This window comes from Pseudophryne corroboree, chromosome 5, assembly GCF_028390025.1.
Source record: "Pseudophryne corroboree isolate aPseCor3 chromosome 5, aPseCor3.hap2, whole genome shotgun sequence".
In the NCBI taxonomy this organism is placed as follows: Eukaryota; Metazoa; Chordata; class Amphibia; order Anura; family Myobatrachidae; genus Pseudophryne; species Pseudophryne corroboree.
The window spans coordinates 315,910,000-315,927,602 of record NC_086448.1 but is presented as its reverse complement, the minus strand read 5'-3'; the positions used below and the strand labels follow the sequence as shown (position 1 = coordinate 315,927,602).

Here is a 17,603-nt window from a genome sequence, read left to right as displayed (position 1 = left end):
GCTAAGTGGGCTGATAATTTAGCTTCTGATATGGATACCCTTGATAAGGATAACATTCTTTTGACTCTTGATTATATCATGGATGCTACAGATTACCTAAAGGATGCGGCGAGGGATATTGGCCTCTTGGGATCAAGAGCCAATGCCATGGCGGTCTCGGCCAGGAGGGCGCTGTGGATTCATCAATGAAATGCTGATGCCGACTCCAAGAAAGCAATGGAAGCTCTTCCTTTTAAAGGTAGTGTCTTGTTTGGTGATGGCCTTGCTGACCTGGTGTCTACCGCTACTGGGGGTAAGTCATCTTTTCTTCCTTATGTTCCCACACAACAGAAAAAGGCGCCCCATTATCAGATGCAGTCCTTTCGGCCTAATACAAAAAAGGAAAGGGCTCGTCCGTCCTCGCTTCAAAGGGTAGAGGAAGGGGAAAGAGGTCACCTGCCATGCCTGGCACCCAGGACCAAAAGTCCTCCCCCGCCTCTACCAAGTCCACCGCATGACGCTGGGGCTCCCCTGCGTGAGTCCGTACCGGTGGGGGGCCGTCTCCGATTCTTCAGTCAGGTCTGGGTTCAATCGGCCCTGGATCCTTGGGCCTTAGACATAGTCTCCCAAGGTTACAAACTGGAGTTTCAGGAGATACCCCCCCCCCCCCCCCCCCTCCGCTTTTTCAAGTCGGCCTTGCCAATTTCTCTTCCAGAAAGGGAAGTAGTAAATGCTGCAATACAAAAGCTGTGTCAACAGAGGGTCATTGTACCGGTTCCCCCGTCCCAACGGGGGGAAGGGTTCTATTCGAGCCTCTTTGTAGTGCCAAAGCCGGACGGCTCGGTCAGACCGATTCTGAACCTAAAATCCCTCAATCCGTACTTGAAAACTTTCAAGTTCAAGATGGAATCTCTTCGAGCTGTGATCTCCAGCCTAGAAGGGGGGGATTTTATGGCGTCAGTCGACATAAAGGATGCCTACTTACATGTCCCGATATATCCTCCTCATCTGTCCTTCCTAAGATTTGCGGTGCAGGATTGTCATTACCAATTTCAGACATTGCCGTTTGGGCTTTCCGCGTCCCCGAGGGTGTTTACCAAGGTAATGGCGGAAATGATGGTACTCCTTCGCAAACGGGGTCACAATTATCCCGTACTTGGACGATCTCCTGATAAAGGCGAGATCAAAGGAAAAGTTGCTAGGAAATGTGGAACTCTCCCTGTCGGTTCTGCGACATCACGGTTGGATTCTAAATTTGCCGAAGTCTCAGTTGATCCCGACAAATCGGCTGCCCTTCTTGGGCATGATCCTAGACACGGAACTACAGAGAGTGTTTCTTCCGGCGGACAAAGCTCTGGAAATCCAGACCATGGTCAAGGAACTTCTGAGACCGGCAAGAGTGTCGATTCATCAATGCACTCGAGTGCTGGGGAAGATGGTTGCGGCTTACGAAGCCATTCCGTTTGGCAGATTTCATGCCCGGGTGTTTCAGTGTGATCTGCTGAACAAATGGTCTGGGTTTCACCTACACATGCACCGGAAAATAAGTCTATCTTCCAGGACCAGGATTTCTCTCCTGTGATCGCTGCACGGTTCTCACCTTCTAGAGGGACGCTGTTTCGGAATCCAGGACTGGGTCCTGCTGACCACAGATGCAAGTCTCCGAGGCTGGGGTGCAGTCACACAAGGAAGAAGTTTCCAGGGAAAATGGTCCAGCCAGGAATCTTGTCTCCACATAAATGTTCTCGAGTTAAGAGCCATTTACAACGGCCTCCTGCAGGCGAAGAACCTTCTTCAGGGTCTCCCTGTCCTGATCCAGTCGGACAATATAACAGCGGTGGCGTACGTAAACCGCCAAGGCTGAACAAGGAGCAGGGCGGCAATGGCGGAGGCCACAAGAGCTCTCTGCTGGGCGGAACAGCACGTGAGCGCTCTGTCAGCAGTCTTCCTTCCGGGCGTGGACAACTGGGAAGCAGACTTCCTCAGCAGATACGATCTCCATCCAGGAGAGTGGGCTCTTCATCAAGAGGTATTTGCAGAAGTAACAAGGAATTGGGGAATTCCTCAAATAGACATGATGGCGTCTCGCCTCAACAAGAAGCTTCTGAAGTATTGTTCCAGGTCGAGGGACCCCCAAGCCAGTGCAGTGGACGCCCTGGTAACTCCGTGGGTGCTTCAGTCGGTGTATGTGTTCCCTCCTCTTCCTCTCATTCCAAGAGTGTTGAAGATTATAAGACGAACAAGGGTTCAGGCAATACTCGTCGTTCCCGATTGGCCACGGAGGGCCTGTTATCCGGATCTTCAGGAGTTACTAGTAGAAGATCCTTGGCCCCTTCCTCTAAGAGAGGACCTGTTACTGCAGGGGCCCTGCGTGTTTCCGGACTTACCGCGGCTGCGTTTGACGTCGTGGAGGTTGAACGCCAGATCCTAGCTCGGAAAGGTATTCCCAGGGAGGTCATCCCCACTCTCCTTAAGGCTAGAAAGGAGGTCACGGAGAAACATTATCACCGTATTTGGAGAAAATGTGTCGTGGTGTGAAACCAAAGCGGCTCCTGCGGAGGAGTTTCATTTGGGTCTCCATTTTTTGCAGGCAGGCGTGGATGCGGGCCTGAAATTGGGTTCCATCAAAGTGCAAATTTCAGCTTTATCTATTTTCTTTCAAAAAGAATTGGCCGTCATTCCTGAGGTTCAGACGTTCGTGAAGGGAGTGTTGCATATCCATCCTCCGTTTGTGCCACCCGTGGCACCGTGGGATCTTGAAGTGGTGTTACAGTTTCTTATGTCTCACTGGTTTGAACCTTTGCGAAAGGTTGAGTTAAAGTTTCTCACTTGGAAAGTGGTCACGCTTTTGGCTTTGGCCTCTGCCAGACGAGTGTCAGAATTGGCGGCTTTGTCTCACAAGAGCCCGTATTTGATTTTTCATGTGGATAGAGCGGAATTGAGGACTCGTCAACCATTTCTGCCGAAGGTGGTTTCTTCGTTTCACATAAATCAACCTATTGTGGTACTTGTGGCTACGGAGGCTGTGGCAGTCCCTAAATCTCTTTATGTCGTAAGAGCTTTGAAAATTTATGTCGCCAGGACGGCTCTTGTTAGGAAAACGGAAAGACTGTTTGTCCTGTATGCCTCCAACAAGATTGGAAATCCTGCTTCCAAGCAGACCACTGCACGCTGGATTTGTAATACGATTCAGCACGCTCATTCTTCGGCTGGGTTGCCGTTGCCGAAGTTAGTAAAAGCCCATTCTAGTTGGAAGGTGGGCTCGTCTTGGGCGGCTGCCCAAGGGGTCTCGGCACTTCAACGTTGCCGAGCAGCTACGTGGTCGGGTTAGAACACTTTTGCTAGGTTCTATAAGTTTGATACCCTGGCTGAGGAGGACCTCATGTTTGGTCAATCGGTGCTGCAGAGTCGTCCGCACTCTCCCGCCCGGTCTGGAGCTTTGGTATAGACCCCATGGTCCTTTTGGAGTCCCCAGCATCCTCTAGGACGTAAGAGAAAATAGGATTTTAAGACCTACCGGTAAATCCTTTTCTCCTAGTCCGTAGAGGATGCTGTGCGCCCATCCCAGCGTGGACTGTTTCTTGCAGTTTGTATTGATACTTGTTGTTTTCGGTTGCACAAAGGTTGTGTATCAGTTGTGTTCAGCTTGTTGCTGTTGTTAGTTCATACTGTTATCTGGTATTCCTGCTAATCCAGTTGTACGGTGTGTTTGTGGTGTGGGCTGGTATGTTTCTCGCCTAGTTGAACAAAAATCCTTTCCTCGAAATGTCAGTCTCCCCTGGGCACTGTTCCTATAACTGAGGTCTGGAGGAGGGGCATAGAGGGAGGAGCCAGTTCACACCCAGTCAAAGTCTTTTAGTGTGCCCATGTCTCCTGCGGATCCCGTCTATACCCCATGGTCCTTTTGGAGTCACCAGCATCCTCTACGGACTAGGAGAAAAGGATTTACCGGTAGGTATTAAAATCCTGTTATTCAACAGTAGCTCCAGCGCCATGGCGGGGGGCGGAGCTACACGAGATCGGCCTCAGCTGCATTTTGGCGCCTTCCTCTGCATAGCAGCAGCAGCCTCAACAGCTCCTCCATATCAGTCCCTGGATCGCTGGTACCGGGTGTAGAAGGGGAGAGCAGCTATATTTGTGCACAATTAACATCCCTCTGAGGGATTTTTCATATTACAGTCTCACTGTTGTTTACACATATAAAATGCTGACAGTCTCACTGGGGCTGTGCAGCGTTGGGTGCGCTGGGGTCCTCTCTCCTGTGTCTCCTTTCACATGCAATAGTGCAGGATTGTAATCTGTATCAGGCTGTGTTGTATGTGTATTATACCTGTTTTTTCTGCTGCACAGTGGTAAAACAGAAGTTATGCAGTGTATGTAATGCTTGATTCTCTCCTAGTTCATCTGACTCGATCTCACGTGAACAGTTATCTCAGGATACTGATAACAATGTGGGGGAGAGTCCAGACCCCTCCTGGTTGGGGGCTATAAAAACTATGATGTCTGATATGTCATCTCAACTCACTGCAAATGGCAATAAGACTAAGGAACTGCAACAAGCAGTGGCTAGCCTAACTGCTAAACATCCCCCTGCCTGCTACAGGTGCACAAAAACATGCTGTACCTGCACTCCTATCAGAATCTGATGATGATATACAGGATGATGTGGACCCCATAAGTGGGGATTCCACCCCTACCCAGGGTATTGAACCCCTCATATTGGCTATTCGGGATGTGTTAAAGCTTCCCCTGGAGGATGCCAATACTCAGCAGTCCTTTTTCCTTCCACAAGACAAACGGACATTCACATTTCCTGATTCCAAGGAATTGGATGACTTATTTAAAATAGCCTGGAAGAATCCAGATAAAAAATATCAGATGTCAAAGTGTTTTTTGCATACCTTCCTCTTTGTCCCTGAAGGCAGGAAATTCTGGGAAGAATCTCCAGCAGTAGACGTCTCAGTCTCTCGCCTTTCTAAAAAGGCAGTACTCCCTGCTCCGGGTTCCTTTACGGTAAAGGACCCCGGCTAATAGGAAAATTGAGACCACTATGAAATCTATTTACATGGCACATGCAATTCATTCCTGGGCTAATCAAATTAAGGAAGGTCTCTCGGGTGATATGACCTTAGTTAATACTGTTACTTTCCTGAATCACATTCAGGACACTGCAAGAGTCCTCTGTGACTCCCTTAAAGAGATTGGCAATATTAATGCTAGGACCACGGCTATGGCTGTGTCTGCGCGCAGAGCCATATGGTTGCTTCAGTGGATTGCTGATGCTGATTCCAAACGTAATGTGGAATCTCTTCCCTTCACAGGTGAATGGCTCTTTGGAGGTGAATTGGACGCATGGATTTCCAAAGCTACTGCTGGTAAATCCACGTTTCTCCCTTCGGGGGCTCCGCCTGCTAGACGTACCTACCTGGGACCGTCTACTCCAGGCCTGGCCAACCTGTGGCTCTCCAGCTGTTGTAAAACTACACATCCCAGCATGTTCTGACACAGTTTTAGCATTTCCTAATAGCAAAAGTGTAGCAGGGCATGCTGGGACTTGCAGTTCTACAACAGCTGGAGAGCCACAGGTTGGCCAGGCCTGGTCTACTCGGTCCTTTCGGTCCTCCAGATTTCGATCTAGGGCCAGAGGGGCCTCCAACGCAGCTTGAGGGTCCGGAGGAAAACGAGTTCTGCTTCCGCAAAAACTTTGGCATTACGGTGCCCACCCACCCCTAGGGGATCTTGTGGTGGGAGCTCGGTTACATCACTACAGCCACATCTGGGACGGTTCCTGCCAAGATGCTTTGGTAAGGAACCTTATCTCTCAGGGTTACAAGCTGGAGTTCGACGGTGCTCCTCCCCAACGATTTTTCAAATCAAGCTTACCAGCTTTGGAAAATATGCGTGGTACGCTACTACTGCCCATAAACAAGTTGGTCCAGTCCCAGGTCATTGTACCAGTGCCCCTATTAAACAAGGACAGGGTTACTACTCCAGTCTGTTCGTAGTACCAAAACCAGACGGGTCTGTGAGACCCATTCTGAATCTGAAGTCCTTGAATTCTTACCTTAAGGTTTTCAAATTCAAGATGGAATCTTTGAGAGCGGTGATCGCAGGCCTGGAACAGCAGGAATTCCTAGTGTCCCCGGATATCAAGGACGCTTACCTACATATCCCAATTTGGCCTCCTCATCAGGCCTATCTGAGGTTTGCCCTACTGAACGATCACTACCAGTTTCAGGCATTACCCTTCGGCCTGTCAACAGCTCCGATGGTGTTCACAAAGGTAATGGCAGAAATTATGTTTCAGCTCAGGGTCCAGGGGGTCAATGTAATTCCATACCTGGACGATCTCCTGATAAAAGCAAGTTCCAGGGAGCTTCTATTGCTCCATATAGATCGCACTATCCAATTTCTGTCTCACCACGGGTGGATCCTCAATCTGCAGAAGTCCCACCTGGAACCGTCTCAGCGGCTCCTGTTTCTGGGTATACTACTGGATACTGTAGCACAGTGTTCCTCCCAGAGGAAAAAGTGAGAACACTTCAAGAAATGGTTCGCATGGTGCTCTTACCTGCTCGAGTCTCCATTCATCTTTGCATAAAATTGTTGGGAAAGATGGTGGCCTCATACGAGGCAATTCAGTTTGGAAGGTTTCATGCCAGACCAGTCCAATTGGACATCCTGAACAAGTGGTCCTGTTCCCATCTTCTGATGCACTGGGTGATTCGGCTGTCACCCCAAGCCAGGATTTCTCTCCTGTGGTGGCTACAGTCTTCCAACCTGCTGGAAGGTCGACGCTTTGGGATTCAGGATTGGATCCTCCTCACGACGGATGCGAGTCTGAGAGGATGGGGAGTTGTCACCCAAGGGGCACAGTTCCAGTGCAGGTGGTCTGCCCAAGAGGCCCTACTTCCGATCAACATTCTGGAACTTCGGGCCATCTACAATGCTCTGATTCAGGCATCCCCTCTACTCCGGGATCAGGCGATCCAGGTGCAGTCGGACAACGCCACGGCGGTGGCATACATCAATCGACAAGGTGGGACAAAAAGCAGGGCCTGCATGCGTGAAGTGTCCAGAATACTCCTCTGGGCAGAACGAAATGCAAGAACACTGTTCGCAATCTTCATTCCAGGAGTGGACAACTGGGAAGCGGACTTCCTAAGTCGCCACGACCTCCACTCGGGGGAGTGGGGTCTACACCCTCTGGTGTTTCAACAGATCATCGACAGGTAGGGTTGCCCACAGATCGATTTGATGGCCCCTCGTCTCAACAAGAAGCTTCGCTGCTATTGCTCAGGAACCAGGGACCCTCAGGCGAGCGCAGTGGATGCGCTGACATCGCCTTGGCCTTACCAGCTGGTCTTCCTGTTTCCTCCGATTCCACTGATCCCAAAGGTGCTCAAGCGGATCAGACATCAAAGAGTGGAAGCAATCTTGATTGCCCTGGATTGGCCCCGAAGAGCGTGGTATGTGGCTCTTCTGGACATGTCCGTAGAGGACCCTTGGCCTCTGCCACTAAGAAGGGGTCTTCAACAAAGACCGTTCGTCTACCCGGACTTAGGGCGGCTTCATTTGACGGCATGGAAGTTGAGTGGAACATCCTAGTTTACAAAAGGCTTTCCAAAAAGGTCATTGCCACTATGGTGCAAGCCAGAAAACCTGTGACGTCAAAACACTATTATCATATCTGGCGGCGATATGTCTCTTGGTGCGAGGAACGCTCATATCCCTCTGCAGAATTCCACTTGGGAAGGTTCCTACGGTTCCTGCAGGCTGGAGTGGATAAAGGCTTACGTCTGGGATCCATTAAGGTCCAGATTTCAGCTCTTTCCATCTTCTTCCAGAAGAAGTTAGCTCTCTTGCCGGAAGTTCAGACCTTCTTGCAAGGGGTGTTTCACATACAACCTCCATTCGTGCCGCCTATGGCACCTTGGGATCTGCATGTAGTGTTACGTCTTCTACAGTCCTCCTGGTTTGAACCTCTGATGACGGTAGAAGATAAGTACCTCATGTGGAAAACGGTGCTGTTACTGGCCCTGGCTTCTGCTAGGCGTGTCTGAGAATTGGGGGCCTTGTCGTGCAAAAGTCTGTAGTTGGTCTTTTACGAGAACAGAGCGGAGCTCAGGACTAGACAGCAGTTCCTGACGAAGGTGGTCTCCGCGTTTCACTTAAAACAACCTATTGTAATTCCGTACATTTCTGACATTTCTGCTCCTCCGGAGGTATTGGATGCCGTGCGAGCCTTGAACATGTATGTCAAGAGGACGGCTCGGATCAGAAAGACTGATTCCTTGTTCGTGCTCTATGATGCGCAGAAAAAGGGTTGCCCTGCTTCAAAGCAGTCCATTGCTCGTTGGATTAGGCTTACTATTCAACAGGCCTATGCGTCGGCAGCCTTACCTGTTCCACAGTCTCTGAAGGCCCACTCTGCCAGATCGGTGGGCTCTTCCTGGGCGGCTGCGCGTGGAGTCTCGACCCTACAACTATGCCGAGCTGCTACCTGGTCGGGGAAGAACACCTTTGTGAAGTTCTGCAAGTTTGATACCCTGTCCAAAGAGGATACCCAGTTTGGGCAGGGGGTGCTGCAGATGTCTCTGCACGTTCCCGCCCGTTCTGGAAGCTTTGAGACATCCCCATCGTACTAATCTGTCCTCAATATTCCTTATGGATGCTAGAGAAAATAGGATTTTAAATACCTACCTACGGGTAAATCCTTTTCTCGTAGTCCATAAGAGATATTGGGCGCCCGCCTCTGTGCGGTGACTTTCTGCAGGTTCTCTGTTATGTGTTCCTGTTCAGCTGTTGCTGTTAATGTTGCCAGACGTTGCTGGCTAAGTTATATGTTGGTGTGCTGGTGTGTAAATCTCACCACACTTATTGTTGTTATGTTCCTTTTCTCAAGTATGTCATTCTCCTTCGGGCACTGTTTTACCTAAACTGCCTGTAGGAGGGGGCATAGAGGGGAGGAGCCTGCACACTCAGTTGAATAAATTTAAAGTGCACTGGCTCCTTTGGACCCGTCTATACCCCATCGTACTAATCTGTCCCCAATATCCCTTATGGACTACGAGAAAAGGATTTACCGGTAGGTATTTAAAATCCAATTTTTTACTAAAAAAAAAAAAATGTGAAAAAAAAGTGCCTGGGCAAATTTCCCCCCAAAAATGCTGATTAATTTGATATGCAACAATTGTATACTGTATGTGTGTGCGACTGAGTCTCTGAATCTCTATACAAAGTGCTACAGCTTTTTTCCAATACAAGTTCCGTTGTGCTCCATATACAGACACAGTCACACACAATATACAAGTGTCATATATCAGCAGTCTCCTCATATGTCCTAGATGCATCTTGTTGCGACTAAGACACCCGACGCTAGCAGAGTTGCACAGAACCTGGTGGCTCACTCACACCAGGCATCTTGCGCTAGGTGGTGTGTTGAGGCTAGATGTATGAGGAGACAACTGTACAGGCTCTGACCTGACACTCATTCCATTCCTTTTATTAAACTATTATAATGTCAATGATAAAGAGGTTAGACATGTTTAACACTGTAATGGTGGGCTGTGCAATCAGTGGTGGGCCCTGGTGCAAAATGATGCTTTGGGCCCCCGCCCAATAACTTATGAGTACTAGCTTCCCTTAATTGACTGGATGAGCATAATGTTGGTATTAGTGTACCTCTATAGCAGGGCTATTCAATTAAGATTTTGACTAGGTCAATCTGAAAGATTTGATGCCAAACATTTCAGTTTTCATATAAAAACATAACTTTATATTACACATACTGTACACCATCAGAGCCATGTGCCCCATTATATGCCATCAGGATTCAGCATTTATTACACATATCCCCATGCTTCTCACACATGTGCCCCTGTTCACCAGCTACCGACAGTAGTGTCGCTTATTCACATTATGCCACACAGTATCGGCGCTTATTCACATTACCACACACTGTACGGAGCTTATTCACATTACCCCACACAGTACAGGCATTTATTCACATTAAGCCACTTATTCACATTACCTCCTCACTCGGCTTCATCCTCACCACATGTCCTCTTACTGCCACTGACGTGCAGAGCAGTCAGTGTGTGGCGTGAGGGTAATGGGCCCTAAACACTCAGCGACCCGCCGATCGATGCGGGCGTACGGTGGCGGGGGGGGGGGGGGGGTGGAGATTCTTCACTTCCCCAGTCACCCGGCTTCATAGCAGTGCATGCTAGTATGGACGAGATTGTCCATATTGGCCTGCATGCATAAGCGACGCGGCACCAACGATGAACGGGCGTGGGGCCGTGCATCGTTCATTGTTGGTGCCTACACACTGAACAATATGAACGAGTTCTTGTTCATTAATGAACAAGAACTTTCACATCTTTCACTTAAATCTTTAAGTGTGTAGGGCCCATAAGGGAGCATGGCAGATATTGGGAGGAGAGAGTTGATGTACATAGACAGAGTTATGAGGGAGGGGTTGGAGGACGCACAGCCAACAGTGCTGTGAGCTACAAGTAGCGAGTAGCGGGTGTGAGACTTCTGTATAGAGGTGGTCGTACCCGTATCAGTGTTATCACTGGAGAGCCTCCCTGGTTTCTGGTTTGAGGCTCCTTGGAAAGAGGAAAGGGGAAACCTGAGGAATACCTTAATCCATGTTGAGCTTGGCCCGCCGCCAACACCAGTGCTCACTGTCACAAGACATGGAGGTGAGAGATGGGTCGGGGCTTCACTCCTCTCCTCCCTCACTTCCTGCTTCTTTGTTAAGGCCCACAGCCGGCCGTGTCATACTATGAGTCACTATTATAGTACTGGTGAGGAATCTGCCGGCTCTGGGCCCCTCAATTGCGGCGGGCCTCGGTGCACTGCACCATCTGCATCGGTCGTAGTTCCACCACTGTGTGCAAATCTCTATTAATACAGGCGATTGAAGCCAAATTCAAAAGCTCTAGTTATAACTGTTAGTTCAGAGCTTTAAGTTGCTTTTTGTGGCCTGCAGTGATATACACTATAATGTGGCTCAGTAGTGAGATTTCAGAGTTTTCACAGTAAAACCAATTTGTAGATCTTATTTTCTATTTCTCTGACGTCCTAAGTGGATGCTGGGACTCCGTAAGGACCATGGGGAATAGCGGCTCCGCAGGAGACTGGGCACAACTAAAAGAAAGCTTTTGGTCTAACTGGTGTGCACTGGCTCCTCCCCCTATGACCCTCCTCCAGACCTCAGTTAGAATCTTGTGCCCGGCTGAGCTGGATGCACACTAGGGGCTCTCCTGAGCTCCTAGAAAAGAAAGTATATTTTAGGTTTTTTATTTTCAGTGAGATCTGCTGGCAACAGACTAAGGGGAGAAAGGGGAGAAGAAGCGAACCTACCTGCTTGCAGCTAGCTTGGGTTTCTTAGGCTACTGGACACCATTAGCTCCAGAGGGATCGAACACAGGACCCGACCTCGATCGTCCGGTCCCGGAGCCGCGCCGCCGTCCCCCTTACAGAGCCAGAAGCATGAAGATGGTCCGGAAAATCGGCGGCAGAAGACTTCGGTCTTCAACAAGGTAGCGCACAGCACTGCAGCTGTGCGCCATTGCTCCTCATGCACACCTCACACTCCGGTCACTGATGGGTGCAGGGCGCTGGGGGGGGGGGGCGCCCTGAGCAGCAATATTAATACCTTGGCTGGCAAAAACTCACAATATATAGTCCCAGAGGCTATATATGTGAAAAATACCCCTGCCAGAATCCATAAAAAAGCGGGAGAAAGTCCGCCGAAAAAGGGGCGGGGCTATCTCCCTCAGCACACAGGCGCCATTTTTCCCTCACAGCTCCGCTGGAAGGATCGCTCCCTGGCTCTCCCCTGCAGTTTCAAGCTACAAAAGGGTAAAAAAGAGAGGGGGGGCACTAAATTTAGGCGCAGCAATATATATATATATATATATATATATATATATATATATATATATAAAAGCAGCTATAAGGGAAAACACTCAGTTATAGTGTTAATCCCTGTGTTATATAGCGCTCTGGTGTGTGCTGGCATACTCTCTCTCTGTCTCCCCAAAGGGCTTTGTGGGGTCCTGTCCTCTGTCAGAGCATTCCCTGTGTGTGTGCGGTGTGTCGGTACGGCTGTGTCGACATGTTTGATGAGGAGGCTTATGTGGAGGCGGAGCAGATGCCGATAAATGTGATGTCACCCCCTGCGGGGCCGACACCTGAGTGGATGGTTATGTGGAAGGAATTACGTGACAGTGTCGACTCCTTACATAAAAGGTTTGACGACATACCAAATATGGGACAGCCGGCTTCTCAGCCTGTGCCTGCCCAGGCGTCTCAAAAGCCATCAGGGGCTCTAAAACGCCCGCTACCTCAGATGGCAGACACAGATGTCGACACGGATACTGACTCCAGTGTCGACGACGATGAGACTAATGTAACTTCCAATAGGGCCACACGTTACATGATTGAGGCTATGAAAAATGTGTTGCACATTTCTGATGTTACCCCAGGTACCACAAAAAAGGGTATTATGTTTGGAGAGAAAAAACTACCAGTAGTTTTTCCTCCATCTGTGGAATTAAATGAAGTGTGTGAAGAAGCGTGGGCTTCCCCGATAAGAAACTGGTAATTTCTAAAAGGTTACTAATGACGTACCCTTTCCCGCCAGAGGATAGGTCACGTTGGGAAACATCCCCTAGGGTGGATAAAGCGCTCACACGCTTGTCAAAGAAAGTGGCACTACCGTCTCCGGATACGGCCGCCCTAAAGGAGCCTGCTGATAGAAAGCAGGAGGCTATCCTGAAGTCTGTATATACACACACAGGTATTATACTGAGACCAGCTATTGCTTCAGCATGGATGTGCAGTGCTGCAGCTGCGTGGTCAGATTCCCTGTCGGAAAATATTGATACCCTAGACAGGGACACTATATTGCTAACCGTAGAGCATATTAAAGACGCAGTCTTATACATGAGAGATGCACAGAGGGATATTTGCCGGCTGGCATCTAAAATAAGTGCAATGTCCATTTCTGCCAGGAGAGGGTTATGGACTCGGCAGTGGACAGGTGATGCAGATTCTAAAAGGCACATGGAAGTTTTGCCTTATAAGGGTGAGGAATTGTTCGGGGATGGTCTCTCGGACCTCGTTTCCACAGCAACAGCTGGGAAGTCAGCATTTTTACCCCATGTTCCCTCACAGCCAAAGAAAGCACCGTATTATCAGGTACAGTCCTTTCGGCCCCATAAGGGCAAGCGGGTTAAAGGCGCGTCCTTTCTGCCCAGAGGCAGAGGTAGAGGGAAAAAGCTGCAGCATACAGCCAGTTCCCAGGAGCAAAAGTCCTCCCCCGCTTCCTCCAAGTCCACCGCATGACGCTGGGGCTCCACAGGCGGAGCCAGGTACGGTGGGGGCCCGTCTCAAAAACTTCAGCAATCAGTGGGCTCGCTCACGGGTGGATCCCTGGATCCTTCAAGTAGTATCTCAGGGGTACAAGCTGGAATTCGGGACGTCTCCCCCCCGCCGTTTCCTCAAATCTGCCTTGCCAACAACTCCCTCAGGCAGGGAGGCAGTGCTAGAGGCAATTCACAAGCTGTATTCCCAGCAGGTGATAGTCAAGGTGCTCCTACTTCAACAAGGACGGGGTTACTATTCCACAATGTTTGTGGTACCGAAACCGGACGGTTCGGTGAGACCTATTTTAAATTTTAAATCCTTGAACACATATATAAAAAAATTCAAGTTCAAGATGGAATCGCTCAGGGCGGTTATTGCAAGCCTGGACGAGGGGGATTACATGGTATCACTGGACTTTAAGGATGCTTACCTGCATGTCCCTATTTACCATCCTCACCAGAAGTACCTCAGATTTGTGGTACAGGATTGTCATTACCAATTCCAGACGTTGCCGTTTGGTCTATCCACGGCTCCGAGGGTATTTACCAAGGTAATGGCCGAAATGATGATACTCCTTCGAAAAAAGGGAGTTTTAATTATCCCGTACTTGGACGATCTCCTGATAAAGGCGAGGTCCAGGGAGCAGTTGTTGGTCGGGGTAGCACTATCTCGGGAGGTGCTACAACAGCACGGCTGGATTCTAAATATTCCAAAGTCACAGCTGGTCCCTACGACACGTCTACTGTTCCTGGGGATGGTTCTGGACACAGAACAGAAAAAAGTGTTTCTCCCGGAGGAGAAGGCCAAGGAGCTGTCATCTCTAGTCAGAGGCCTCCTAAAACCAAAACGGGTGTCGGTGCATCACTACACGCGAGTCCTGGGAAAAATGGTAGCTTCCTACGAAGCAATTCCATTCGGCAGGTTCCATGCAAGAACCTTTCAGTGGGACCTGTTGGATAAGTGGTCCGGATCGCATCTTCAGATGCATCGGCTGATAACCCTGTCTCCAAGGACCAGGGTGTCTCTGCTGTGGTGGCTGCAAAGTGCTCATCTTCAAGAGGGCCGCAGATTCGGCACACAGGACTGGGTCCTGGTGACCACGGATGCCAGCCTTCGAGGCTGGGGGGCAGTCACACAGGGAAGAAACTTCCAAGGACTATGGTCAAGTCAGGAGACTTCCCTACACATAAATATTCTGGAACTGAGGGCCATTTTTAATGCCCTAAGTCAGGCAAAACCCCTGCTTCAAAACCAGCCGGTACTGATCCAGTCAGACAACATCACGGCAGTCGCCCATGTAAACCGACAGGGCGGCACAAGAAGCAGGACGGCGATGGCAGAAGCCACAAGGATTCTCCGATGGGCGGAAAATCACGTGTTAGCACTGTCAGCAGTGTTCATTCCGGGAGTGGACAACTGGGAAGCAGACTTCCTCAGCAGGCACGACCTCCACCCGGGAGAGTGGGGACTTTATCCAGAAGTCTTCCAACTGATTGTAAACCGTTGGGAAAGGCCACAGGTGGACATGATGGCGTCCCGCCTAAACAAAAAGCTAGAAAGATATTGCGCCAGGTCAAGAGACCCTCAGGCGATAGCTGTGGACGCTCTACTGACACCGTGGGTGTACCGGTCGGTTTATGTGTTCCCTCCTCTTCCTCTCATACCAAAGGTACTGAGGATAATAAGGAGAAGAGGAGTAAGAACTATACTCATTGTTCCGGATTGGCCAAGAAGAGCTTGGTACCCGGAACTTCAAGAAATGATCTCAGAGGACCCATGGCCTCTGCCACTCAGACAGGACCTGCTGCAGCAGGGGCCCTGTCTGTTCCAAGACTTACCGCGGCTGCGTTTGACGGCATGGCGGTTGAACGCCGGATCCTGAAGGAAAAGGGCATTTCCCGGAGGAAGTCATTCCTACGCTGATTAAAGCTAGGAAAGAAGTGACCGCGAACCATTATCACCGCATTTGGCGAAAATATGTTGCGTGGTGTGAGGCCAGGAAGGCCCCAACGGAGGAATTTCAACTGGGCCGTTTCCTGCACTTCCTACAGTCAGGGGTGACTATGGGCCTAAAATTGGGTTCCATTAAGGTCCAGATTTCGGCTCTATCGATTTTCTTCCAGAGAGAACTGGCTTCACTGCCTGAAGTTCAGACTTTTGTTAAGGGAGTGCTGCATATTCAGCCCCCTTTTGTGCCTCCAGTGGCACCTTGGGATCTCAACGTGGTGTTGGATTTCCTAAAGTCACATTGGTTTGAGCCACTTAAAACCGTGGAATTGAAATATCTCACGTGGAAAGTGGTCATGTTGTTGGCCTTGGCTTTGGCCAGGCGTGTATCAGAATTGGCGGCTTTGTCATGTAAAAGCCCTTATCTGATTTTTCATATGGATAGGGCAGAATTGAGGACTCGTCCCCAGTTTCTCCCTAAGGTGGTATCAGCTTTTCATTTGAACCAACCTATTGTGGTGCCTGCGGCTACTAAAGACTTGGAGGCTTCCAAGTTGTTGGACGTAGTCAGGGTCCTGAAAATTTATGTTTACAGCACAGCTGGCGTCAGAAAGACTGACTCGCTATTTATCCTGCATGCGCCCAACAAGTTGGGTGCACCTGCTTCAAAGCAGACTATTGCTCGCTGGATCTGTAGTACGATTCAGCTTGCACATTCTGCGGCTGGACTGCCGCATCCTAAACCAGTGAAAGCCCATTCCACGAGGAAGGTGGGCTCTTGGGCGGCTGCCCGAGGGGTCTCGGCTTTACAACTTTGCCGAGCAGCTACTTGGTCGGGGTCAAACACATTTGCTAAATTCTACAAGTTTGACACCCTGGCTGAGGAGGACCTAGAGTTTGCCCATTCGGTGCTGCAGAGTCATCCGCACTCTCCCTCCCGTTTGGGAGCTTTGGTATAATCCCCATGGTCCTTACGGAGTCCCAGCATCCACTTAGGACGTCAGAGAAAATAAGAATTTACTCACCGGTAATTCTATTTCTCGTAGTCCGTAGTGGATGCTGGGCGCCCATCCCAAGTGCGGATTGTCTGCAATATTTGTATATAGTTATTGTTTAACTAAAGGGTTATTGTTGAGCCATCTGTTGAGAGGCTCAGTTATTGTTCATACTGTTAACTGGGTATTGTATCACGAGTTATACGGTGTGATTGGTGTGGCTGGTATGAGTCTTACCCGGGATTCAAAATCCTTCCTTATTGTGTCAGCTCTTCCGGGCACAGTATCCTAACTGAGGTCTGGAGGAGGGTCATAGGGGAGGAGCCAGTGCACACCAGTTAGACCAAAAGCTTTCTTTTAGTTGTGCCCAGTCTCCTGCGGAGCCGCTATTCCCCATGGTCCTTACGGAGTCCCAGCATCCACTACGGACTACGAGAAATAGAATTACCGGTGAGTAAATTCTTATTTATTCTCTTCTAGGGAACAGATACTGCGAGTAAAAGAGGATGAGAATGTTCCCTTCCTTCTGGTCGGTAACAAATCTGACCTGGAAGATAAGAGACAGGTGTCTGTGGAAGAGGCAAAGAGCAGAGCTGATCAGTGGAATGTCAATTATGTTGAAACCTCAGCAAAAACACGAGCCAATGTTGATAAGGTAAAATATAGTGTTGTCTTTTCTTTATAGATGTCCTTATTTTTGTTCATGTCCATTCCATGCCCTCTTCCTAGATACAATAATGGTCCCATCTCTTACCATTACAAAGATCCTTTCCCTTTTAAATGTGATTTCTACTAACATCAGTGGTCATCCCAATATATGTTTTCTTGTGATTGGACAGCTAATGTCCCTCTAGCCTAGGGCTGGCTAAACCGGTCCTCGAGATCTACCAACAGTTCATGTTTTCCAGGCCTCCTGGAGATCTGTAGAATTGTCAGTTAGGAATGAATGCAGCACATCTTAATTAGTAATGACTACACCTGTGCACCAGCTAGGTGGTCTGGAAAATGTGAACCGTTGGTAGATCTCGAGGACCGTTTTGGCCAGCCCTGCTCTAGCCCATAAGCTTCCTACAGGCTGGAGCTTGGAGTTTTTCCAATCCTGTAAATCTGACTACCAAGGCCCCACTTTGAGTTCTCATTGATGCATGGAGAATCCTAAGGGAGAAAGAGAAAAAAAAAGTAGAGGACAATTCCTCTGTGGATTGGTGATATGAGCAGTATGGAGACAAGAAAACACAAGTGATTTTCTCTTACGTCCTAGCGGATGCTGGGGACTCCGAACGGACCATGGGGAAT

General features: G+C 49.3%; 1 protein-coding gene across 2 annotated transcripts in view; it reads left to right on the top strand.

The window, feature by feature from the left end:
• RALA (RAS like proto-oncogene A) overlaps window positions 1–17,603 on the top strand; it is a 162,189-nt gene that overhangs the window by 135,071 nt on the left and 9,515 nt on the right. For both annotated transcript variants that reach the window (XM_063922491.1, XM_063922490.1), the window contains exon 4: window positions 16,788–16,962. In XM_063922491.1, coding sequence (XP_063778561.1) covers window positions 16,788–16,962 — 175 coding nt within the window. The remainder of the gene's footprint in view (window positions 1–16,787; window positions 16,963–17,603) is intronic.